The 27,319-nt window shown below is 40.3% G+C and overlaps 1 protein-coding gene across 2 annotated transcripts; it reads right to left on the bottom strand.

Moving 5' to 3' along the window:
* Nucleotides 1–3,729: 3,729 nt before the first annotated feature.
* Nucleotides 3,730–26,675, bottom strand: nphp1 (nephronophthisis 1). 2 transcript variants are annotated; one of them, XM_057848930.1, is made up of 20 exons: nucleotides 26,282–26,675; nucleotides 25,993–26,054; nucleotides 25,816–25,876; nucleotides 25,608–25,747; nucleotides 25,328–25,517; nucleotides 21,848–21,949; nucleotides 21,092–21,210; nucleotides 19,225–19,273; nucleotides 19,071–19,158; nucleotides 17,186–17,280; nucleotides 16,986–17,147; nucleotides 14,414–14,488; nucleotides 14,227–14,337; nucleotides 14,070–14,152; nucleotides 10,299–10,375; nucleotides 10,131–10,230; nucleotides 8,510–8,622; nucleotides 8,368–8,441; nucleotides 5,304–5,348; nucleotides 3,730–5,231 (listed from the first exon to the last, which is right to left on the bottom strand). In XM_057848930.1, exons 1-20 carry the CDS (start codon nucleotides 26,345–26,347, stop codon nucleotides 4,962–4,964), a joined length of 2,082 nt encoding a protein of 693 aa, XP_057704913.1. In that variant the 5' UTR covers nucleotides 26,348–26,675; the 3' UTR covers nucleotides 3,730–4,961. The 2 variants fall into 2 exon arrangements, with proteins under 2 accessions (XP_057704913.1, XP_057704914.1); XM_057848931.1 differs by having other exon boundaries at nucleotides 16,986–17,114.
* Between the last annotated feature and the right edge of the window lie 644 nt (nucleotides 26,676–27,319).

Here is a 27,319-nt window from a genome sequence, read left to right as displayed (position 1 = left end):
GTAAAAAAAGACGGACGACTTTGCGGTCACCAGGGGGACGGCGGCGGAATGTGGAAATACAGGACGAGTCGTGTTAGTTGACAGCAAACACGCACCAATTTCAGCTTGAGCGCGTGAACAAGTCACCGACATTGTGCCAATTTTTGCACAAAGAAATGAAGTATTTGAATCTAGGCTCACTTTAGACTTGTTGTGAGAAAGGAAAATGCTTACAAAGAAATCATTTTCAAATTTCACCTTCCTAACTCTTGTTTTATTTGGGAATTAGCATATTTGGTAACAACAGTGAATACATTAAAAACGAGAACTCTACCAAGAATGTATTTTTCTGACCTTTATGATGTGTATTGATGTTTGACCTCACCCTTCATTTAACGAACAAACAAGTCCTGCTACTAAATTAAAACTCTTTAAATGAGATGATCACTATTAGACATCCAATCCATTTGAAGTGGGTGGGGGCAGCGAATGATTCACTCCCACTTCATATGGATTGAATGTCTTACGTTGTCAATGGATGCCAAAGAGTCAACAAAGACACAGAAAAACTTTGGGGAAATACAGAAGTATATAAAACATATTATTGATGAAAAAATACTAAACTGGGGAGGAGGGGGGTAGAAAAATACAACGAAGTTTTTATTAGATTGGATAATTCAATTGACATTTAAAAAAAAAAAAAAAATATATATATATGTATGTCTATTTAATTTTTTATTATATTAATTTATTAATAAATTCCTCCATATATTCTGTTTTTGATATTTTCCAGTAAATTACTTAATACATTTTAAAAATATTTTATTTTTAAAGAATCATCTGGCATTTCTTTTGATTTCATTTTTTAAACTTTTTAAATCGTTTTATTCGTTCTTATGTTGAACACAAACAACTGTTTTTATCATTTTCAATAGAATTACATTAGCTTTTATTAACATTGGTAAACTATAAATGTATTTCTTAAAAGATATCTAATGTAAAATAGTAAGATGAATAATGTCAATGAATATATCTTGAATTATAATTCAGTAATGATGAGGGGGTTTGTTTGGTTTTTTTTAAATGACCAAAAATAGTAATGTTGACCCCTTGGTGACGATATTCATAATCATTTAACGAACATAGATGAATGATCAATTAAAAAAAGAGAACTATAGAAAATTAAATTGAAAAGTATAGCTAAAAAATAGAAAATTAATTTCAAAACATTTAAATTTTTCAATATCTATTTTTATGTGTTTTACATTTAATTTTAACTAGGGCTGTCAAACGATTACAATTTTTAATCGAGTTAATCACAGCTTAAAAATTAATTAATCGTAATTCATCGCAATTCAATCCATCTATAAAATATACCATATTTTTCTGTAAATTATTGTTGGAATGGAGAGATAAGACACAAGACGGATATATACATTCAACATACTGTACATAACTACTGTATTGGATAGAAAGACTTGTAGTTCTTAAAAGATAAATGTTAGTGCAAGTTATAGAAATTTTATATTAAAACTTAATGTTTTCGTTTTAATCAATCAAAAAATAAACTAGTAGGTCGCCATTGTTGATGTCAATAATGACACAATTCTCACAGTCATAAAATCAGTCGCACCCAAGCGCCAGCAGAGGGCGACAAAACTCCCAAAAACACAAGTAGCACGTGCACATAACCCTGTGCTGTCATTTTAATCTGTTTGAGCGGGGCATGTGCGTTAATTGCGTCAAATATTTTAACGTAATTTTAAAAAATTAATAACTGCCCGTTAACGTGATAATTTTGACAGCCCTAATTTTAACACCATTTTTCTCCCAGTTTTTTTTTTTTTAATTACGATTTTTTTTCCCATTGCTGTTATTTTCTATGCTTAAATTACTATTATTTTAATGTACTCATTGCTTTATGATATACACTTGCTCAATGTTAATTCAGACATGGAAGGGTTGAAGACAATTCAGAAGAATGAAATTCATTTTGCACATTTCTAAGTACAAAATATCCATCCATCCATCATCTTCTACTTGCTCTTTTTCGAAAATGAACCCATTGTTTAAATCCTCAGATTAAAAATCGCACAATTAAAAAAAAATGTGTTTTTTGATATTGTGAAACGATCCAGTGACATTCCAGTGGACTGACTGACCGATTGGCCGCACGCCTCCCTTTATAGCCAACTATAAAAAGAATGTGCAGTGCCACTAATAATTAACACACACTCCGTAACTCGACACTATGCGCACAAATACACGCTTTTGTACGTAGTGTGTAATGTTGACCTAATGGGTGGAGGCCAAAGGATGCAGCTCACTGAGCACTTGGACACACGGCCAGGAAAACCGAGACTTTTGATTAAAGGATCTACTAGAATGCTATGATGTCATTGCATATTCGTACAAAAAAAACCCCAAAAAACAAACAAAAAAAACCTTCATTTGGAAACGTAACAGCTCAGGCTGCAACAATAATCGATTAATAAGTTAGTTGCCAACGAATTTGATAATCGATTATATCGAAAAGCCTCACATGACACACAAACAAGAACCCAAATGGGACTGCTCATGGCTGCCGGCAAAAATCGATGATCAAATTTGTCGGCAACTAATTTATTTATTGATTAGTTGTTGCAGCCTTATAGACCCCAATCACGTGACGTCACAACTCCGCCCCCCTGACTGGTGCCGCTATATTGTCCGTCAGCTCATCGTGTTTACATATTACCGCTACGTACATTCCTCCTATTACTGCAGGTTTTTCTGCTTGTCTAAGGGATCCCAGCCTAGTAAACGAACCCAAAAACCTTCCTGACAATCGTTATTGATTAATTAAAATGGTGAAGGCATGTGTGGCGGTTGGTTGCAGTAACAGAGAAGATAAACGGTCATTTTAGTAGTTGCTGTGTGCCCATTGTTAAAAGGGAAAATATCGAAAGCAGCACGGTTTGTTTATCTCGGTCCATGATGCGTTTGTGTCGACAGCCGTTAAGACAGCGGCGAAAACATCAATATGATGCCAACACGATCGCAGACATTATCAGACGGAGACTACGAAGCTCGTCGCCACGGTCGCGCAGCAAGAAGGTGAGCGCAACAACAGGTGTTGTGCCGAAAAATAGCCGCCCCGCGTGAAATGTACCCCCTGACGGTAGCGCCCACACGGAAACGACTTTCTTGTACCGTGAATAGGTATTATTTTACTTTGCTTGAACTAATACATTTTTGTTTAAAGATGGTTATGTGGGCCAGTCCACGATTTGTTACTAAAATACAGTATTAATATTTTGTGTAATTTGATTATTTAAAACTGATCTTACAGTCGTAAAACCATTACTGTAATGCGTCCATGAAAACATTTGATGTTTTCACGTCAATAAAACTTTATAAATAAGCGCTCCCAGCAGGGGGAACATTTCACGCGGGGCAGCTATTTTTCGGTACAACGCCTGTTGTTGCGCTCATCTTCTTGCTGCGCGACCGTGGCGACCGTTGTCGATCAAATTTCATTTTACAATCGTGACAACGGTGACGCTCAGCTGACCAAATGTCGGTTTATATTCGGGTCGGTGCCGATTTTGGGTACCCGACTCCTCATCTTGACAAACTGCAGTATGATTGGTTTGGGCATCAAATATGGATCTGGCGACTGGATCGACCGAAGCTTTTGCAAATAGCGGCTTTTATGCAACTCATCCAATGAGTTTACAGGGGCTTCCATAATTTTCAAGTGAATCCACCTTTAGAAACTACAATCATTGACAATACGGACACTCATTGACGGACAATATGGCGGCACAATACAGCGATCACGTGATTGTGTGACGTTGGTGATTGGGGTCTACATATGATATATTTATAGAATATACACCAGTTCAATGAAATTATTGAAATGTAACATGTATTTGTATGACAAAATATGGGTTTAAATGGCAGAATAAGAAAAAAAAAAGTCTAATTATTCTTTTAACTCATTTGCTCCCAAAAACGTATACCGGTAAAAACATTCTATTTTTAATTGTTTCAGTGTCCCAAAGACGTATTTCTACGTCTTTTCCTTTTTTTTAATTTATTTTTATTTTTTTTACAAGAGACATCTCTGGGTTCTGATTCAATTTAGCTCCAAAGCACAAAGCTGAAAATCAATTTTAAGGCAATAAAACTGGCCACTGGAGGGCAGTAGCGCATTTGGTAAAGCCTGCAACCTGTTTCAACGGCAACGAATGGCCGGGGCGCCGGCGGAAGATGACCGAATGGAGAACAACCTAGAGGACGCCCGGGATACCAGGCGCTGGACGACCGAGCAGAATGACCGGGACCACCAGTGCAGCGGACGATGCTGTTGAGTCCCCGCAGAGACTAAAAAAAATCCATCTTTATGAGACAGGCGGCGATGAGGGAAAAGTTTATGCGTCTGTCGCAGCCACAACAGCGTGAACTCTCAGTGAGTTATGCGTAAATAAATTGTTACTTTGCTATCAAAAGCTCCATTTATCTCTTTATGTTATTTTGTTAAAGGAAAACATTATTCAGATGTTTGGGATGTAACTAAAGCAAAAAAATAGCTGTGTTAAAGTCAAAGTTATGTTTGAAATGTATGCTTTCACAAAAAGGTCAATTTCTCTGTTTTTTCATCAGAAATTGGAAAATTGCTCAAACTAAGCTGTTTTCTAATGCAGATTTCTAAAGAATGGAAAAAGATATGAAGTTACTTTTTTCCTGCTGAAAGAACAGAGTCTAATCTTTCTTTTGGTAGGTTCCATGTTTATATAACAATAAAACAGAATTTTCTGTGGGCCTTGCAAAATCAGTCAAAATCCAGTAAAACGGCCGGGAGCGAAGGGGGTTGCCCCAGTGGAAATGGCTGGGAGTGAATGAGTTAATATTAATCAACTCACTACTTTACATCTGAATACAAATATTACAAAAATAAATCTCACTTTTTGGAACTTTTTTTTCTGAACAGTGGCGTCCTATCTAGCCTCACGCAAGAGGTCAAAGGTCATCTCTGAGATGTCGAAAGCCACGTGAGTGGCGGCGGGGTCGGTCAGTGCTTCCAGACTCCCCGTTTTTCCGCGGGCCTTCTTGAGCGCCTCCAGCGTGGAGGAGATGAGGCGGGACCGCCGCTCCTCCGACGACGCGTCAGCCCAGCGGTATGGCGGCATAGAAGAAGAGTATAGCAGGAGCGACACCGACGAAAGGAACGTCTGGGTGAACTTCTCCTTCACCTGAGCCTCTTCTCTCTACGGTACACGCGCACACTCCGAGTAGATGGACGAGAGCACCCTCGGTAGGTCGACGTGAGTACTACGCACCTTTTGTGACCACTTCATGGTGCTGTGCGCGTCCATCCAAGCAGTCTAAAAAATTAAAAATCATTTCTTTTGTACAAAATTTACTGTTGTCGCGATACTAAAATTTTCAACCTCAAAAGAGGTACTCGACACCATTCTTGATGCTACATAAATACACGAATAGAATTGAATGTATGTGGCTTTTATCCTAAATTAAAACTCTTTAAATGAGTTTATCCTTAGTAGACGTCCAATCCGTTTCAAGTGGGAGGGTGGCAGCAAATGCCAGTGTTGTGTTGTCAATGGCAGCCAAAGCGTCAACAAATATACATAAAAATATTGGAGGAATGCATAAATAAAATGGTACTGATTTGATAAAAAGTACTAAATATGGAAAATTCAATTAGAATTTTTAAATAATAAAAGTAACAAAATAGATATATGGCAAAAAAACACTCAGGTGACTTGAAGTTCCGCTCTGAGACCCACAATTTGACCTACCTCAAAAGTGTCCTTCATGCCTACGTGATACATCATTGGAAAGCTTAAAATCTTTAATTTTCTGGGGGAAGAAAAAATTTGAACTGGAGGGCATTTAAAAATAAAAAATCTAAACAGCATGGGTGGGGCTTGCTGTCCCTTTCCGGTGGGGTGGACGTTCCCTGGTCGCCGGCGCTTGGCGTGGCGCCTGCTCGGAGTGCGGGGTGGGTGCTCGGTGGGTGGGTGGGGGTGTGTGTGTGTGTGTGTGTGGGGGGGGGGGGGGGGCGGTCGCGGAAGCGCCGTGGGTGGCCTGGGGTGGAGATTGATCGGGGCCCTGACGCTTCTACGACACTTCTGACGCCGGTGGTCCTGGTGGATGGGGCCACGCCCGCGGGAGCCTGCCTCTTAACTTCTCACTTCGGCACTGTAAATATCTTTCACCCTGGCACTTACATGCTTATACATTTCTCCGGGGAGAGTTGGGACGGGGCTTTACAGTCCCGGCCCGGCTCCCCCCTGTTTTTAATGCCCCACACACCAAGGTTGTGGGATGGTTGGAACCTGTTGGGGGGGGGGGGGGGGGGGGGTACTTCACGGTTGCCTCCTCACCACAGGCCCCGCCATGCCTGCACCTTTTTTAAACGCACCACACACATCATACTCCACAGGAGAGCTCCGGCAAAGGGCGGTGGGACGGGCGGCTGGGCAGAAACTCCATGCTGCGGTCCCAGGGCCCCAAGCCAAGCTCTCCTATTTTAATGCACACATTGCACTACCCTCCCCTCACAATCCCATCACGGTGCTGGGTGATGGCTGCCAGCCGGGAACCTGGCAGCCACAGTAATAGGGTGGTAGGTGGGTCCCACACTTTTTCCTTATGGCGTGGCTCCTGGGGTGTAGCCTCCCCTCTGCCTGGGCTGCTGGCCGCGGGAGTGGGTTGGGGGGTCGGGGCTCCGATCTTGCATCGCCCCGTGGCAGTTCCTTGGCGTTCTCTTGCCTCCGCCTTCCCCTCTCTTCTCTGGCTGGGCATCCGCTCTGCCGCGGGTCGCTGGCTGAGCGCCGGTGTATCAGCGGGGTGTCGCCTGCACCGGCGGGGGACCCTGCTTTGCCTAGGGCTTGGTAGGCCGCTGGGGGTCCCGTGGCATGCCGTGCCGGTCGGGGGGCTGCGGCTGTGGCTCGTGGCCTGGGTGGGCGGGCGGGGGTGGGGGTAGGCGTGGGGTTGGTGGTGCGTCCCCTCCTGCCATCCCTGAAGGCCGGTTGATGGGTGCGCGGGTGGCCCGGGGGAACATCCCTGGAACCCCTGGGGGGGGGTGGCTCCTTTGCTGGGCTGCGGGAGGAGGGAGGCGGCTTGGCCCCCCACCCCCTGACCGCCGTCCCTCCCCGGGCTGGCTGGGTGAGGGCTGTGGCCCTGGGTTGGCGCCTGCGCGGCTTCTCCACCCGTCTGCGTGGCTGCCGCGCGCCCGGTGGGGCTCGCGTGCTGCTGGATTTGGTAGCGCATGCTCGGGTTGGGCGTCCTGGTGCCGGGATTGGCGATGGGGCGACGTAGGGTTGGTCGCCAACGGGCTTACACTCATAAGAGATTCACACGATTACTGGGTTCTAGATCACAGAACTGATTTGTGTACACTCTACCCCTTTCAATCACTTAGCTTATAGGCTTATAGACACCCCCACCCCCGTCCCCCTCTTTCACTGGCCAATAGGCCCCCACATGGTGTAAACCGGAAATACATCTCGCTGACGATGGCACCAGCATATTAGTAATTAGTCTAGATGTTCAATGTATTTATTGTTCGTTGTTTATGTATGTGTTTCTTTTCTTTCTTCTCTTGTGTTTCTTTTCGTCTGTCCCCCCATAATCCCTTCCTGTTCGCTGCTTGCTGTTACATGCTACGTGGAGTTTTTGGATCGAAACAAGATAAGTACGCGATAATATCTCATTAAAATCGTGGCGTCTTTAATTCTGCTCTCGCGTGCTCTGGCCTCCAATTAGGGTTTTGCTGTTTACTTTTTTTTTTTTTTTAATTTTAAAATTGCCTTCCTGTTCAAAATTTTTGGTGCCCCAGAAAATTGAGATTTTAAGCTTTCCAATGATGTATCACACATGAATATCGGACAATTTTGAAATTTGGGCAAACTGGGGGTCTGAGAGCGGAACTTCAAGTCACCCGAGTGTTTTCCGCCATATTTTATTTATATTCATTTATGAATAAATTTTTATTTTTTCATATTTTTTTTTCAAGAAATTTAATTTTTTAAATGTTTCATTTTAAAATCTTTATTTTTATTTAATTTTCTATATTTCTTATTATATTTTTTTGTTTGTTTTTTAGTCTCCATTTGTTCATTCTTAATTTTCTATATTTTCTATTTTTCTTTTTTTTTTAAAATGTATTTATTTTCCCATTTTTATCTGTATATTTCAATTTAATCGATGCTGAAATGACCTGAAATGCCCCAAAATTGGCTGCTATAGGCCGACAACCCTCCCACTTCAAACGGATTGGACGTTTACTCAGGATGAACTCATTCAAAGAATTTTAATTGCGAACAGCCACACGAATGAACGTCTATCATCGACAATTTCATAACAACATTGCCTTACCCTGACAGCATCCAGCATGTCGGGTTGATCCACGAGAGCCGGGAAAGCGGCGAGAACCGGATTGAATATCAAATCTGAAAACAGAATCTGGTGTTTTTTTTTTTAAATCCCGCAGAACCGAACCTTATGTAGTTTTTCTTACCTGCGTTTTGCATGGTGGGCCGGTCCACCAGTAGCGCGTCAGCTAGAAGCTGACGGTACATAGCTAGCAAAGGAATGCAGTTGAGACAGTGTACGAGAGTGTCAGGCAGGAGGCTGCGAAAGAAAAAAAGAAAACACGCGGCAGTTAGCAAATAAGCAGAGGCGCATAGGCGGATCTACTATTCAGGCGAAGTAGGCAATCGCCTTAGGCCCCCCCCAACCAGCTGCCCTTGCCCCAACGAGCAAGGGCTTGGGCCACCGGAGCCAGCAGCACCCCCAACTATTTGTCATATATAATTATGTCAGCATACCAAACAAACAAATAACAAAACAAAAAAGAAAGCCATTTGAATGCTGCATTTATATTATCTCTCCCCCCTACACACACACTACAATGGACTGTTCCACAACGACAGACTGAGCATCAGTCACTTAGCTTCATTTAGCGCTGTTTAGCTTCGCTTAGCTCGGTTTAGCATCGCTTAGCTCCGCTTAGCTGTTTGTTAGCTTCACTTAGCTCTCCCGCGTTTTTCACGCCACTAAACTCGCTATTTTTACAGCTCATTTGCTACTTTGCACGTTGGCTATCGTTTATTTCGAACACATGAGGGAACGTGCTCTCCATGAGAGCCAAAGTGCAGTGAGGGAGAAGTTGAGAACAGGCCGTTAATGCCTCTTTTAACTGTCTTCTTCTTCACACCGAACATGAAATACACGACAGCACACCCTGTGGCGAAACAATGCAGTACGTCATACAATAACACTCAACAGCTGGTTAAAAGCATTTGCTAATGAAAAAAAAATTAAATCTTTTAGTGACACCACAAGCAATGACGAAGAATGTTTTTTTTTTTTACAGAGTGTAAAGCTTTCGGTTAGCGGTTTAGCGAACGTACCTCCGGTGAACATTTCCAAATAAAAGCACGTCATGTTCGTCATATGAATAACGGTTTCTGGAGTTAATCCCACATAATTGAGAATTAATATTATAATATGTTGAGTAAATACTACAGAATACAAATTCTACACGAAGAATAGCTTTCAAATGACATTCTTTATGACAAATATGATTGGCAATGAATAATTATTATAATTATCATACTACTATTATATATAGTAGTATACTATAATAATAATGCTACAATTTTTTTTAAGAATTGTTTTGAATAATGTTGGAAAGGCAAAGTCAGTGTTCTGAATCCGTTTACTTTCCATTCTTTCGCACTAGTAAATGCTATCAGCATTTAACCTCATTGTTTATTTGTGATTAATTATTGTTATTTACATGATTATTTGTACTTTGATAAAGAATTTAAGTGTTCCAAAATGGTTTTGTGAATTAATAAGCGTCAACAAAAATTTCATTGCTAAATTAGTAATTTAAAAAAAAAAAAAAAAAAAAAAAAAAAAAAAGAAAATTATTAGATTAGTCGACTAATCGTATAACTAGTCGGCTGACTAATTAGGAGAAAATTTGTCGTTTGGGACAACCCTAGTGTACCGGAACATATTTCCGCCACACCCTTCTCGCCTAGTTAACCCCTGACCCATGAAGAGGACCCCTGGATATGTTCGCCTTAGGCCCCAAAATTGCCAAGTCCGCCACTGCAGAGGCGCCTCACCTTAGTTGCGTTTTAAGGCGACTGTTAGGTGTCTTGAATTTGACGATGAGTTTCGGCTGCCGCTGCGCTTTCAGCATTTGGTAGAATTTTCCCGCCGTCGCTGAAAACGGGAGGGACGAGGAAAATTCCTTCAGATTTTTGTCATTTGGAAAATCTTCGAGGTCTTACACGGTGGAGAAGGGGCGCCCTCCACGTCGACGTTCGTCTCGTAAGGAGTGCCGCCACACACTGGGATTTCGTAGGTTCTGCCCACACACATGAATTAACGTTAGAGGTGTGATGGTCCACTAAAATGTGACTTCAGTCCGGTTCGGTTGATTTTCAGTACAAAAAAATGCTTGGAAAAGAATACCTTTTTTGAAAATCTAAACGATAGAACTTGCGTTAATACAGTTGCTGGCCAAAAGTGTTGGCACCCCTGCAATTCTGTATGATAATGCTCAATTTCTCCTACAAAATGATTGCAATTACAAATGCTTTGGTAGTAATATCTTCATTTATTTTGCTTTCTATGAAAAAAGACAAGAGAGAATGGGAAAAAAAAAAAAATCATTATCATTTTACACAAAACTCCAAAAATGGGCCGGACAAAAGTATTGGCACCCTTGGAAAAATCATGTAATGCTTCTCTAATTTGTGTCATTAACAGCACCCGTTACTTACCTGCAGGGCCGGCCCAGCCTATACGCAGACTATGCAGCTGCTTAGGGCCCCTGACCACTAGGGGGTCCCCAATCTGGCAATTGTTTAATTTATATTTTATTTTGTTTACTACAGTTTGCTTTAGTTGACTTTTGTGAGTTTTGATACTTAATTTCAAGCTTAAAAAATAAAAGTTCTTCCTTAACTTTTTTCTTTTCCTCTTTTAAAAAAAAGGTTTGGTGCTATCTACTGTAAGTACTGACAATCATTTGGGGTGAGAAGTTTGAAGTACGCAGTGCAACAAAGTCTGATTAATATACAAAATATGGACATATGGGTTGGATTGCATGTATGGGTTTCACAGTACAATGTGACGAAATGGTGGGCCAAAAATATGGGCCCCTTGGCATTATTTTGCTTAAGGCCCCAAAATGGCCTGGGCCGGCCCTGCTTACCTGCGGCACATAACAGGTGGTGGCAAACTCTAAATCACACCTGCAGCCAGTTAAAATTGATTAAAGTTGACTCAACCTCTGTCCTGTGTCCTTGTGTATACCACAATAAGCGTGGAGAAAAGAAAGAAGACCAAAGACCTGTCTGAGGACTTGAGAAGCAAAATTATGAGGAAGCATGGGCAACCTCAAGGCTACAAGTCCATCTCCTCAGACCTGAATGTTCCTGTGTCTACCGTGCGCAGTGTCTTCAATAAGCGTAAAGACCATGGCACTGTGGCTGACCTCCCTACAGGGTGACCCAAAAAAAAGTTTACACTCAGTTGACTGCTTGTTTAAAAGCCATTGAAACATATCTAAATAGGTTGTCATGCTTAAGTGATTCATTAAGGTCACTCAATGCAGCTGGTAATCTCTCGTCTCTACAATTCCTGTGCTTCTGCTGAAAATGAAGAAAACTTTAGCTGTACCTGAATTGCTGCGTGCCGGTCTGACACCTACCGAGATTGCAGCAAATCTGAGAATATCCAGATGTGCAGTCCTCAAAGTTAAAAAGAAGCTGAAAGATACTGGAACAGCCTCACGAAAACCTGGGTCTGGAAGTGCCGATCTGTGTGGACCAAAAAGTTGATTGACAAGGTGATATGTGGCCACCCCACAGTCCAGATCTCAATCCCCTGGATTATAGCATATGGGCAACTGTGGAGGACAGTGCCTGTAAGAAGCCACAAACTTCTGTGGCAGCCTTGGAGAGGTCCATTGTTAGATCTTGGGAAAAGATGACAGCATCCTACATAAAGAAGCGTTCCGCAGGCGCCTGGAGGCTGTTGTGACACTTAACGGAGGACACATTGAAAAATAGAGTGTGCTGTACATGTTCTTTCCAATAATGTATAATTTGTGATTAAATTCTAATTCTAAGATGAATAAACATAGCATTTAAGTTGTATTATGGCAGTGTAAACTTTTTTTTGGGTCACCCTGTAGATGTGGACTGAAAAGAAAAATTAACGAGAGATTTTAACGAAAGATTGTGTGGATGGTGGGTAAAGAACCTTGACTAACATCAGAACAAGTTCAAGCCATCCTGCAGACCGAGGGTACATCAGTCGGCGTCTGAATGAAAAGAGACTCTATACCCAGGAAGACCCCACTTATGACCCAGGGACATAAAAAGCCAGGCTGGAGTTTGCCAAGACTTACCTTAAAAAGCCAAAAATGTTTTGGAAGAATGTTCTCTGGTCAGATGAGACAAAAGTAGAGCTTTTTTGGGAAAAGGCATCAACATAGTTTACAGGGGGAAAAAATGAGGCCTTCAAAGAAAACAACATGGTCCCCACGGTCAAACATGGGGGGGGTCCCTGATGTTTTGGGGTTGCTTTGCTACCTCTGGCAATGGACTGCTTGACCATGTGCATGGCATTATGAAGTCTGAAGACTACCAACAAATTTTGCAGCATAATGAAGTGCCCAGTGTAAGAAAGCTGGGTCTCCCTCAGAGGTCATGGGTCTTCCACCAGCAGGACAATGACCCAAACACACTTCAAAACGCACTAGAAAATGGTTTGAAAGAAAGCACTGGAGACTTCTAAAGTGGCCAGAACTAAGTCCCATAGAACACCTGTGGAGAGATCTGAAAATGGCACCCTTCCAATCTCAGAGACCTGGAGCAGTTGGCCAAAGAAGAATAGTCTAAAATTCCAGCAGAGCATTCTAAGAAACAAATTGATGGATACCATAAGCAGTTGCTCGCAGTTATTTTGTCCAAAGGTTGTGCTACCAAGTATTAGGCTGAGGGTGCCAATACTTTTGTCCGGCCCATTTTTGGAGTTTTGTGTAAAATGATGATGATTTTTTTTTTTTTTTTTTTCCCATTCTCTTTTTCTGTTTTTTTTTTTTGTGCAAGCAAAATAAATGAAGATATTACTACCAAAGCATTCGTAATTGCAATCATTTTCTGGGAGAAACTCAGCATGATCTGACAGAATTACAGGGGTGCCAATACATTTGGCCAGGACTGTATGTGTCTAATAGATAATGTGCACTGTCCATATCAAATAAATAAATTAGGGCTGTCAAAATTATTTGATGTTGATTCTATGCAAATGTGAGAAATTCCAAAAAGGTTCAGATACTTTTTCATACCACTGTATGAAAAGTGAAAGGGTCTAAACTAGGGCTGTCAAAATTATCGCGTTAACGGGCGGCAATTAATTTTTCTAATTAATCACGTTAAAATATTTGACGCAATTTGACACACATGCCCCGCTCAGACAGATTAAAATGACAGCAGTGTAATATCCGCTTGTTACTTGCTTTTTGGTGTTTGGCGCCCTCTGCTGGCGCTTGGGTCCAAATGATTTTATGGTCGCTTGGGTCCAAATGATTTTATGGGCTTCAGCACAATGAGTGAGCATGGTGTAGTTATTGACATTAACAATGGCAAGCAACTAGTTTTAATTTTTGACTGAAAATTTTACAAATTTTAATAAAACAAAAACATTAAGAGGGGTTTTAATATAAAATTTCTATAATTTGTACTAACATTTATCTTTTAAGAACTTCAAGTCTTTCTATCCATGGATCGCTTTCAGAGAATGTTAATAATGTTAATGCCATCTTGTTGATTTATTGTCTTAATAAACAAATACAGTACTTATGTACCGTATGTTGAATTTATATATCCTTGTCTTGTTTCCATTCCAACAATAATTTAAAGAAAAATATGGCATCTTTTATAGATGGTTTGAATTGCAATTACGGTAATTACGGTTAATTAATTTTTAAGCTGTAATTAACTCGATTAAAAATTTTAATCGTTTGACAGCCCTAAAATAAATACTACCTGTTAGGGACGGGATTTCCAGCGTCATCGCTTAGCTTAAAGAAAGCCCAACCGCAGCTCAGATCTCCTCGTTCACCCGTGGACTAAAAGAGAGATCATTTAAAGGACCCGTGGTCTCAGTTTGCTTCATTTTGTGCCCTTGCGTTCTCGCCCTCACGTTGCGTATGAAGGTGACGCCGAGCTCAAAGAGGATACCGAGGCCAGGGTTGTCGGTGTCGCAGCGCAGGAAGCAGTCGCCGTCCAGCAGGGAGGGCGTGACGCCGGATGTCTGCGATAAACACGTGACCCCATCCGTCTGGTGAGATGCAACTTAAGCACACTACAGCACACACTTAAGATCATACCCGTGGGGAGAAAAGCCAAACCCTGGGTTTCTTGCTGGAGTAGGTTGCCCTCACTGTGTGGATGTTGCTGAGCACCTGTTACAAGACAAAAAGCATCTTAGCCCAGGAAATGCTGCACAATTTGTCTTGAGCTTTGAAATGACTAAAATGTCTGCTTTAGGGCAGCTTTAGATTTTTTTCTGAGTCTACTCATGATGTCCACGGAATTTCTTGTTGCCAAGAAAAACTGGCTTCAGGATCTGAATTTTTAAAGGGAACCACGGATAGAATGACATGTAGTTCTTAAAAGATAAATGTTAGTCGAGTTATAGTAATTCCATATTAAAACTAGGGCTGTCAAACGATTACAATTTTTAATCGAGTTAATTACAGCTTAAAAATTAATTAATCGTAATTAATCGCAATTCAAACCATCTATAAAATATGCCATATTTTTGTGTAAATTATATATATATTCTGTAAAATAAATTGTTGGAATGGAAAGATAAGACACAAGATGGATATATACATTCAACATACGGTACATAAGGACTGTATTTGTTTATTATAACAATAAATCAACAAGATGGCATTAACATTATTAACATTCTGTTAAAGCGATCCATGGATAGAAAAACTTGTAGTTCTTAAAAGATACAGTATATGTTCGTACAAGTTATAGAAATTTTATATTAAAACCCCTCTTAATGTTTTCGTTTTAATAAAATTTGTAAAATTTTCAATCAAAAAATAAACTAGTAGCCCGCCATTGTTGATGTCAATAATTACTTACACAATGCTCATGGGTAATGAAGCCTATAAAATCAGTCGCACCCAAGCGCCAGCAGAGGGCGGCAAAACTCCATAAAACACAATTAACAAGTGGGCATTTCACTCTACTGATATTTAAATCTGTCTGAGCGGGACATGTGCGTTAATTGCGTCAAATATTTTAACGTGATTAATTTAAAAAATTAATTACCACCCGTTAACGCGATAATTTTGACAGCCCTAATTAAAACCCATCTTAATGTTTTCATTTCAATAAAATTTGTAAAATTTTAAACCAAAATTAAATCGTAACTCGCCATTGTTTTTGATATTGCAGTGTTGTGACGTCACATGGTCACGCTGACCGTACTTCCACAGTGTTACTCTTTAATTATGTAAGGTAGTGATTTAAATACATCACAAGGTGCTAAGACATCAACCCAAGTGCGTTTTGTCCCTCGACTGACAACGTAATTTCCTGTTTAGTGCAGGTCCATTGTGATTTACGTTTACATTTGAGTGTTGTCTTCACAACAAACAAGACTCCTGATAATGGCTCCCAGCATCATAATTTGTATATTGTGACTAAATATTGCCATTCAGTGTATTTGTTGAGCTAAACGAGTTGCAAGACTTCATAATGATATTGACGGGGCGCGGGGCCGATTAATAGGGGGCTGCATTGTTGGCGTGGCCGTCAAAGCTGACCGAGTGGAATCACAAACAAAGAGCTTGTTTCGTTGAAAATTTTTGTAAATAAATGTTTAACCCTGAATTCTTCATAGATATGGACGTAAAACAGTCTCGATTGTTTCACTGAAAATTCTTGGGAATAAATGTTTAACCCTGAATTCTTTATAGATATGGATGTAAAACAGTCTCAGTTCTTGGTTAAAAACAAAAAAAACGTGCAGGTAGCATTTATTTTACGTAAATATTGAGAACTATGAGGCAAGTCTGTAAGGACATTAGCGACCGCCATATGTAAACAGAACTTTTATGTTGAAAATTCTTGTGAATAAATGCTTAAATCCCTGAATTTTTATATATATGGATATAAAACGGTCTCGATTATTGGTTAAAAGCAAAAAAAAAAAAAAGTGCAGTTAGCATTTATTTTATGTAAATATGTCGAAGAACGATGCTAGTCTGTCAATCAATGTGGTGGCCGCCATATGTAAACAGAGTTTTTCCGGTGAAACTTCTTGTGAATAAATGCTTAAACCCTGAATTATTAATAGATATGGACTTAAAACAGTCTCAGTTCTTGGTTAAAAGCAAAAAAAAAAACGTGCAGGTAGCAGTTATTTTACGTAAATATTGAGAACTATGAGGCTAGTCTGTAAGGACATTAGCAGCCGCTATATGTAAACAGAACTTTTATGTTTGAAAATTCTTGTGAATAAATGCTTATATCCCTGAATTTTTAAATATATGGACGTAAAACGGTCTCAATTCTTGGTTAAAGGCAAAAAAACATGCAGTTTTTATTTATTTTACGTAAATATGTCAAACAATGATGCTAGTCCGTAGCGGTTAATTTCTCCCATTAATTTTTTTCACCAAGTTTCAAAATGCATGCATGGTACGAAAAATATAATAATGACCTTGAATCCTCGAACAAAATTAACAGGCATAGACTTTACTATTCATTTAAAAAAAAAAAAAAAAAATTTATTCGCATGGTTAGACGGGTCTATTGAATCTGCTAGCTTAGCCACTCCTGAGCCCCGAAAATAATAAGTAACTAACAAACTGCACGGAATTTGTCGTAATCAACTTCACAGACTAGTTAAACCCCCACCTTTAATCACAAACGTACCCGGATTCCATCGAAGGCGCAAAGGCGAATGTGTCTGCTTAGGACTTGGAGGGCGACACCGGGTTTAGGGATCTTCTTACAACTCCACAGGGTGAAGCAAACACATGTCCGGGTTTGGCGGGAACGCACCTGGGAGGAGGACCGCAACCTCGGTGGAATGAGCTACCTTGGCAGGTGGTAACATCTCGACATTTGCTCACCTTGCCAGTGTCGGGGTCTAAGAAGAGGTCGCTGAAGGAGAGCTGCGATTGGCTGAGCTCCGGCTGCATGTACCGACTTCCTTTGTATTTGTCGCCTGCAATGGAAAAGATGAGTTTCAGATAGTTTGGATTCACATTTTCGAAGCTAGCCAGTTGCTTGCTAGCTGTTAGTTTTGATTTTGGCCAGAAACACACGAGTTGAGGTTGGTTAACACATCATCAACCATCTACACTGCTGGCCAAAAGTATTGGCACCCCTGCAATTCAGTCAGATAATGCTCAATTCTCCCTGAAAATGAATGCAATTACAAATGCTTTGGTAGTAATACCTTCATTTATTTGGCTTGCAATGAAAAAACACAAAAGAGAATGGGGAAAAAAAAAAATTTAATCATTATCATTTTACACAAAACTGCAAAAATGGGCCGGACAATAGTATTGGCACCCTTTGAAAAATCATGTGATGCTTCTCTAATTTGTGTCATTAACAGCACCTGTTACTTACCTGTGGCACATAACAGGTGGTGGGAAACTTTAAATCACACCTGCAGCCAGTTAAAATGGATTAAAGTTGACTCAACCTCTGTCCTTGTGTGTACCACATTGAGCATGGAGAACAGAGAGAAGGCCAAAGAACTGTCTGAGGACATGAGAAGCAAAATTGTTCTGCAGCTACAGGAAGCGTCTGGTTGAAATTATTGCTGCCAAAGGGGGGGCCACAAAATATTAAATGTGATGGTTCCCTTACTTATTTCCCCCCCTTCTGTCATTGTTTGCATGCTATCCTCATTAAAATATGAAAACCTATAAATGTTTGGATGGTTTTAGTTAAATCAGACACCGTTTTTTTCATCTGTTTGGTTTTGACAAAGATCAGACCACATTTGATGTTGATTTTATGCAAATGTGAGAAATTCCAAAAAGGTTCAGATACTTTTTCATACCACGGTATGAAAAATGAAAGGGTCTAAACTAGGGCTGTCAAAATTATCGCGTTAACGGGCGGTAATTAATTTTTTAAATTAATCGTTAAAATATTTGACGCAATTAACGCACATGCCCCACTCAAACAGATTAAAATGACAGCAGTGTAATATCCGCTTGTTACTTGCTTTTTGGTGTTTGACGCCCTCTGCTGGCGCTTGGGTCCAAATGATTTTATGGCCTTCAGCACAATGAGTGAGCATGGTGTAATTATTGACATCAAGAATGGCGAGCTGCTAGTTTATCTTTTGACTGAAAATTTTACAAAATTTTAATAAAACAAAAACATCAAGAGGGGTTTTAATATAAAATTTCTATAACTTTTACTAACATTTATCTTTTAAGAACTACAAGGCTTTCTATCCATGGATCGCTTTAAGAGAACGTTAATAAATGTTAATGCCATCTTGTTGATATATTGTTTTAATAAACAAATACAGTACTTATGTACGGTATGTTGAATGTATATATCCGTCTTGTGTCTTATCTTTCCATTCCAACAATAATTTACAGAAAAATATGGCATATTTTATAAATGGTTTGAATTGCGATTAATTACAATTAATTAATTTTTAAGCTGTAATTAACTCGACTAAAAATTTTAATCGTTTGACAGCCCTAGTCGAAACTAAAGTCACAGAGCTCACAAAAATGGCAATGCTTTGAATTTGGCTGCTTAGGCGGAAGTCTGGTCTCTTAGTGCCCTTCTAGTTTATGAAGCTAATGAATGAAAATTCATTGAATTTACATCAGTCACATTTTGTGTGTGTGAAAATGTCTGAAAGTTGCTATATGGACTTTTTTTGGTAGCTTTTGCATACACTAAAAATTCCATATAATACCTTTAAAAAAAAAAAAAAAAAAAAAAAAGCTCAAAATTGAGTTCAAAAACTCCACGCACCTTCTTCCTCAAGCAGTTTACTGAGAGTTGAAGGCCTAAATCCGGAAGGAATGGCGCCCATGGCAGAGAGGACGTCCGTAGCGTCAATCTGTTGCGCAAAAATCAAATCCTGTTGAAATCTCCTTTTTTTCTTGGACAAAATGACGAGTTGTACCTCAGTGAGAGCTTTTCTGAACGTGGACCAGTTGGTCTTGGGAGCACAACTGTGGAGCAAAAAGTTAAATTTATGAATGGGCAAATGAGTCGTGACTAGAGCTGTCCCGACTAGTCGATGTCATCGATGACGTGAATGCGTCTACGAGCATCCTATCGACGGTTATTAAAGGGTTAAAAATCACAAGCGTGGAAAGTTGAGAATGTCGGACGCTCGGTATGAAAGCGGCGAAAGCGGCACAAAGCAAACAACAAAAGTGCACCAGAGTGGCCAAAACATTGACTTATTTCACGAAACAAAGGAGGGAACACTGTTGTGTCCTGTCTCTTCAACACCAAGCTTGGCTGCACGTCGGCCGTGAATGAACAGCTACTAAAGCGCCGTCACCCAGTTGTAATTTTGGAAGACGACAGGAGACAATTACAAGTTAGCAGATCGTAAGTCCATCTAACTAACTAACTAACTAACTAACTAACTAACTAACTAACTAACTAACTAACTAACTAACTAACTAACTAACTAACTAACTAACTAACTAACTAACTAACTAACGACATGTTTTATTGAAGTTGCTAAGCCTGTCGCGATATGCAATGAGTCCATTTATTGCACGGTAAATAAAAATGAGGGCGGTAATTTTAACAGCTGCGTTTTATCGCCACGTGCGTCTGTGCATTTATTAGTGAGTGTTGATGGCAAATGAGACTCCAGTTCCTTTCACAGATGTGTATTGGTCATCAATACGCTGTAGAATTAAAGTTCAGACATACAAAATAAGGAAACACATCTACTGTATATTAAACACTGTAAACGATAGCATTGCTACATTGAGGCTAATGGGGAAAAAAGACAGCCTACTTTAGCCTTCTATAAAACATTGGCAGTCTTCTACAAAACGCAATCTTGCGGTTAAAAAGTGACACTTCAAACATGAAAAATCTCTGGTTGACAGCATTTGCAAATGAAAAAATGAAAACTGAAAATCTATTACTGACACAACATGCAATGACGAAAAGTGCTTTTTTTTGCCGAATGTAAAGCTTACGGCTAGTGGTTTAGCGAATGTACTTCCGGTGAACATTTCAAAATAAAAGCGTGTGATGTTCGCCATATAAATAATTATTTCTGGAGTTAATCCCGCATACTTCGGAATTCAGATTCTACATTAAGAATAGCTTTAAAATAACACCCTTTATGAAAAATCTGATTGGCAATGAATGAATTATTATAAGTATTATATATAGTAGTATACTGTAATATGAGATATTTTTTTAGGAATTGTTTTGAATCATGTTGGAAAGGCAAAGTCAGTTTTCTGAATCTGTTTACATTCTATTCTTCCACTTTAGTTAATGCAATCAGCATTTGACCTCACTGTTTATTTGTGATTTATTATTGTTTCATGTTTATTTGTACTTTAATAAAGAATTTAAGTGTCCCAACATGTTTTTGTGAATTAACAAGCGTCATCAAAAATGTCATTGCTAAATTAGTATTAAAATAAATATATACTGTATACATTGTTAGATTAGTCCAGGGGTTTTCAACCCAGTCCTCAAGGCACACTGTGGGTCCTGGTTTTTGTTCCAGCCGATCCAGCAGAGACAGTTGAACCAATGAGGCTTCTGCTAAAACAAGCCACACCTGACTGCAATCAACTGATTGCACTTGTAAAACACCAGATTGGGGAAAAAGTGTTGTCATCTTGTTTGGTAAGAATGAAATCCTGCACCCACAGTGTGCCTTAGTGGAATAGGTTGGGGACCCCTGGATTAGTCGACTAATCGTAAAAATAGTTGGCTGATTAATCGGGAGAAAATTAGTCATTTGGGACAGCCCTAGTTGTGACTTTGTAAAAAAAACGAACCTTTGTTTGTCATCATCGTTGTTGCTCAGCTCGTCGGACTCCTCTTTCTCCTCCTCGGTCTCATCGGATTCTTCTTCTTCATCGTCCTCGTCCTTGCCGTCATTGAGGTTTGAACCAATCTGTGAAGAGGTACAGTGGTGTATGTGATTGTGCTGCTGCGGCTAGTATTATAATTCTGTGAGGTTGACACCTCCATCAGATGCAAATTTACAGAAAAATTATATCATTCTTTTGTGCTGGGAAAAAAATGTTTGTGCCAAAATATAAACAATTCTTTCATAGGTCAATCTGAGGTCAACCAGCCCCCCGTTTTGATTAAAAATGGCATCCATCGTTTGTGCTGTGAAATATTTCATTTGTGCTGATATCATTTTATAGATATTGAGACATTAATTTCGAGTGATGACGTCAATCGCAGCGACTCTGTCGCGGCTGACGAGGCCTACCAACTCTCTCCATAACCGGTGGGTGCCCCAACCATAAGCACAAACGAATGGCATGCCTACGGGTCCAATTTGCAGAGTCACGTCATCACTATAAATGAATATCTCAAGCCCCTCATTTTCTACAAAATGGACCCGAAGGGGTGCTATTTGTTTGCACTACGTTTGCGCGTTTTGTTATCTTTAAAAGGACAGCTGCATAAATGAAACTTTTTACAGCAAAAACCATTGAACCATTTTTGTATAAATTTGCGTCTGATGGGGGGCTAACTTCACGAGGATTAGTATTATGGACAGAGTGTGTGGACCTTACCTTCAGGTACGTTCTTGGCACCACTCCTCTTTCGCCCTTGGTGTTCTCAGCAAGCCACCAGCCATCGCTTGTCTTTCTGATGATCTTTAATGTTTCACCCAGCTAGCAGGAAAAAATGCTAACTTAATTTTTTATTCAATTTTTTTTTTTTTTTACAAATATTTTTGTCATTTGTCTAATATGTTTATTTTTATGTACAGTGGGGCAAATAAGTATTAAGTCAACCACCAATTGTGCAAGTTCTCCTACTTGAAAAGATTAGAGAGGCTTGTATTTGTCAACATGGGTAAACATGAACCATGAGAGACAGAATGTGGGGACAAAAAACAGAAAATCACATTGCTTGATTTTTAAAGAATTCATTTCAAAATCGGAGTGGAAAATAAGTATTTGGTCACCTACAAACAAGCAAGATTTCTGGCTGTCAAAGAGGTCTAACGTTTTCAAACGAGGTCTAACGAGGCTCCACTCGTTACCTGTATTAATGGCACCTGTTTTACCTCATTATCGGTATAAAAGACACCTGTCCACAAGCTCAGTCAGTCACACTCCAAACTCCACTATGGCCAAGACCAAAGAGCTGTCGAAGGACACCAGACACAAAATTGTAGACCTGGGAAGACTGAATCTGCAATAGACCCTACCCACGTGACGTCACAACTCCGCTCTCCTGACTGGTGCCGCCCACTTGTCCGGCAACACATCGTGTTGACCTGTTACGGCTACGTACATTCCTCCTATTTACGACGTGTTTTTCTGCTCGTTAACATTAATAATCAAAATGGTGAAGGCGTGTGTGGCGGTCGGTTGCAATAACAGAGAAGATAGACGGAGAGACTTGAAGTTCTACTGGATTCCGAGAGACACGGAGAGGAGAGAGCGAGATGGGCTGCTGCAATTCGGCGAGAAAACTGGGCTCCAAACGATTACCACAGATTATGTAGTAGTCATTTTATATCTGGTAAGATGCATTTAATATATATTTAGAGGGTTTTGGGCTGACAACCACAATTAAGATCATTGCTAGGCTAATCGGCGACAACATACACGTATGTATGTAGTGAGAGTGCTATCGCTAAACCATATAAACATTAAAAGCCCTAGCTCCATTGACAAATGACATGAAATACATTAGACTTGACAGTGGATGTTAGCAAGAACAAAAGATTTTGAATTGAAAATTTCGTAACTCCCCTTCCGAGCACAAGATTCCTGCCGAATTTTCGTGTACGAGGACCTGTTTCACCCAACCAGCAACGTAGCATTTATAAGCCTCCAAGCTCTTAAAGTTTTTCAAACTTTCGTGAGAATAGGCTGATTTTGTGTGGACAAGATAGTTGCAAATATCAGGGTCAGGCAGAGACGGCGAAGGCAGCCGGTCAAAAATCATCGATTCAGGCATCAAATATGGATCTGGCGACTGTATAGAACAAAGCTTTTCCTCATAACGCCTTTTATGCAACAGATCCAGTGAGTTTGCAGCATCAGAAAGCACCGGGTCTTCCATGAAATGCATTTTAAATTCCGCCATCAATTGAAAACAATGCTAATACAGAGTCAAAATGACGGACAAGTGGGCGGAACCATACAGCGAGCACGTGGTTTTGTGACGTAGGTGGGTAGGGTCTATAGGTAAAACGACTGATGTAAAGAAATCAACTGTGGGGGCAATTTTTAGAAAATGGAAGACATACAAGACCACTGATAATCTCCCTCGATCTGAGGCTCCATGCAAGATCTCACCCCGTGGCGTCAAAATGATAACAAGAATGGTGAGCAAAAATCACAGAACCACACGGGGGGACCTAGTGAATGGCCTATAGAGAGCTGGGACCACAGTAACAAAGGCTACTATCAGTAACACAATGCGCTGCCAGGGACTCAAATCCTGCACTGCCAGACGTGTCCCCCTGCTGAAGAAAGTACACGTCCAGGCCCGTCTGCGATTCGCTAGAGAGCATTTGGATGATCCAGAAGAGGACTGGGAGAATGTGTTATGGTCAGATGAAACCAAAATAGAACTTTTTGGTAGAAACACAGGTTCTCGTGTTTAGAGGAGAAGGAATACTGAATTGCATCCGAAGAACACCATACCCACTGCGAAGCATCATGTTTTGGAGCTGTTTTTCTGCAAAGGGACCAGGATGACTGATCTGTGTAAAGGAAAGAATGAATTGGGCCATGTATTGAGAGATTTTGAGTGAAAATCTCCTTCCATCAGCAAGGGCATTGAAGATGAGACGTGGCTGGGTCTTTCAGCATGACAATGATCACAAACACACAGCCAGGGCAACAAAGGAGTGGCTTCGTAAGAAGCCTTTCAAAGTCCCGGAGTGGCCTTGCCAGTCTCCAGATCTCAACCCCATAGAAAATCTGTGGAGGGAGTTTAAAGTCCGTGTTGCCCAACGACAGCCCCGAAACATCACTGCTCTAGAGAGGATCTGCATGGAGGAATGGGCCAAAATACCAGCAACAGTGGTTTGGTTCCAAAAAGCTCAATCTTGGTCTCATCTGACCAAAGCACACGGTCCCAGTTGAAGCCCGGGACCGCTTTTTGGAACAAAACACTCTAAGTGGGTCTGGCGTGCCACGAAAGATGCACATGCTGAAAAGCACCTCATACCCACTGTGAAGTATGGGGGTGGGTCAGTGATGCTGTGGGGCTGTTTCGCTTCCAAAGGCCCTGGGAACCTTGTTAGGGTGCATGGCATCATGAATGCTTTGAAATACCAGGACATTTTAAATCAAAATCTGTTGCCCTCTGCCCGAAAGCTGAAGATGGGTCGTCACTGGGTCTTTCAGCAAGACAATGACCCTAAACATATGGCCAAATCTACACATAAATGGTTCACCAGACACCAAATCAAGCTCCTCCCATGGCCATCTCAGTCCCCAGACCTCAACTCCATTGAGAACCTGTGGGGTGAGCTGAAGAGGAGAGTACAGAGGAGAGGACCCAGGTCTCTGGATGATTTAGAGAGATTCTGCAAAGAGGAATGGCTGAAGATCCCTCTTTCTGTCTTTTCCCATTTTGTGAAACATTATAGGAGAAGATTAGGTGCTGTTTTGTTGGCAAAAGGGTTTTTTACAAAGTATTAACACGAGGGGTGCTAATTATTGTGACACACATTATTTGATGTCAAATAATTATTTCTTTATGTGGGATTTTTTCCCCACTGAATAAATGCACTTGTATTGAAGGTTGGATTTTCTCTTTTTTTCCATTAAGGTCCCATATGATTTAGAAGAAAAAAATATTAGAAGCTAAAAAACACATAATTATTATAAATCCAATAATTATGGAGGGCACTGTAATTCGATTAAAAATTTTCATCGTTTGACAGCCCTAGTAAATTTTTATAAATATAAAATCTAGCAGTCAAGTAAACAGTTAACGGGTGAAATGGTGGATGTCACACATACAGTAGGTGCATAACAGTTTTGAGACCATTTCAAACCCTACTATAAACACGATATCACCTGGATCGTCAAATCTCCTTCCTGGTCTCCTTTGAAATCGCTAAGTGCCGTGTAGATGCAAGGCTCCGATTCCCGAGGCGCGTTCACCGCTTGGCTTTGGTTCTTTTGATTCTCATCATTAGCAGCTTCGTCGCTGTCGTCCTCATCGCTCTCTTCGGTTTCTTCTTCGCTATCTTCTTTCTCGCTGTCACTGTGGATGAAAGTGTGCTCGTTTCATTGACTTTGTGAGAGATAAGGCCTTTGGAAATGATGCCACAGTGGCGGGAGTAATGCTAAAAACCCTGGATCTGGCTCGGCGCTGGTTCCAGGTGGTGAGAGCTTGTCAGACAGGTTGTTCAGCTGCTCCAGGATGTTGCGCAGTCGTCCTACTTCCTCTAGTTTCCTCTGGTCGTAGTGTCCCACAGGAGCAATCTCATCAGCCTGCAATAGAAAACATTTATTAAGACTTCCTGCAACAATACAACATTGATTTACATTTTAATTGGCACCTTAGTCAATTTTGTCAGGTGCTTTAGTGTTTTCTCTGCGGATATCTTGAGTTCTGTGCATCTGTTAGATGGATAGATAGATAGACAAACAGACTCAAGGTCCAAGTTACAACCATACAAGGGGGGCGGGGGGGGTGGGGGGGGATAAAATAGTCTTTAACATGTCAATTATTTTACCTTCGAAAGGACTCTTCTTTACTTTCCACCTTATTCTGAACATCTTTCAACAGACTTTGGAGCTAGAAGTAAAAATACACGGGAAAATATTAAACATTTGACAAAAAGGCGTCATTTTCACACTTGGAACTGACAAATAAAAATAAAAATAAAATAAAATAAAATAAAGCAAATTTCGCTGTACTACTGACACATTGCTTCGTCACTAACTAAAACTAATGTATGTCTGATATGGTTAGCGGCTGCTCCCCGCAAGTTTATCATAATAATATCGTGTTTTCAGACAAACCTGCCCTCGTATGTTGTCCACCTCCCTGTGGACCAACTGCAGCGGTCCCCTTGCCTTGGGCGGCATTTAATCGCTCGTTTTATCTAACATAATTTCAATTTGTGTAGGTTAGCTTGGCGAGCTAACTAGCTGCGACGCGACGCCGTTCGCCCATTGGTCCGCTGGTCGCTAGGCAGCTCGGCCTGTTCTTCTTCGTCGCCGGAAAGTCTTTAATGTGCAATGTTGCTAGCCCATTTGGGCAAATTTCCTAGACTTGAGGCGGGAGGGAAAACAATTGGGTGAGTTGATAAAATATGGGCTTGTTTGGAAGAAATTTAGCGGTTTCGGAAAGAACCACTTTGTTTTTAATATGTCGTATGTCGCAGTATGTCGAAGTAGTTACTGAACTAGCATTTTAGCGCCTCACAGCGCTTAAAATAGAAACTGCATGTTATTTCCGATAAGGAGGGACAGTCAAATTCAACAAAAATAATTCTAAAAATGACATAACATTAAAATGCGTTAATTCACTGATTTATTTTGTAGTTTTTCTTGGCATATTCTGGTGTATTTTAAATAATTTCCTCGTTTCAGGTGGACTTGTTTCGGCTTTTGACACCAATACATTTCCTAGAATGCACTTTGAATCGGCTTTACCATTTATTTTGACATTTAATAATGAATAAATATATGGTTATTTATTGATTAGTTTGTTTATTAAAAAAAAACACAATTGTTTTAAAATGTTCTGAGAAGAACTACGTTTTAGTAAGAACTACTAAATGATGCCTATCGGAGAAATGGATAATTGCACCACAATAATATGGAGCCCCGAAAGGGACATCGACAGAAATCAAATAAATTTAAAATCTGGTTTGCACCAGAAACTATTTGAAACATTAGCATTATATAGCATTTAAAATAGCCGGAGTCCTTAAAGGGACATTGACCGAAATAAAACAAATTTAAGCAATCTGGTGCGCACCAGAAGCAATTGGCTAACTTCCATAGCAAAAGTTCGCTAGCTTAAATGCTATACAATGTTAATGTTTACCCAAT

The sequence above is a fragment of the Corythoichthys intestinalis genome, chromosome 10, assembly GCF_030265065.1.
Source record: "Corythoichthys intestinalis isolate RoL2023-P3 chromosome 10, ASM3026506v1, whole genome shotgun sequence".
In the NCBI taxonomy this organism is placed as follows: domain Eukaryota; kingdom Metazoa; phylum Chordata; class Actinopteri; order Syngnathiformes; family Syngnathidae; genus Corythoichthys; species Corythoichthys intestinalis.
This window is presented reverse-complemented; position numbering and strand designations above follow the sequence as displayed.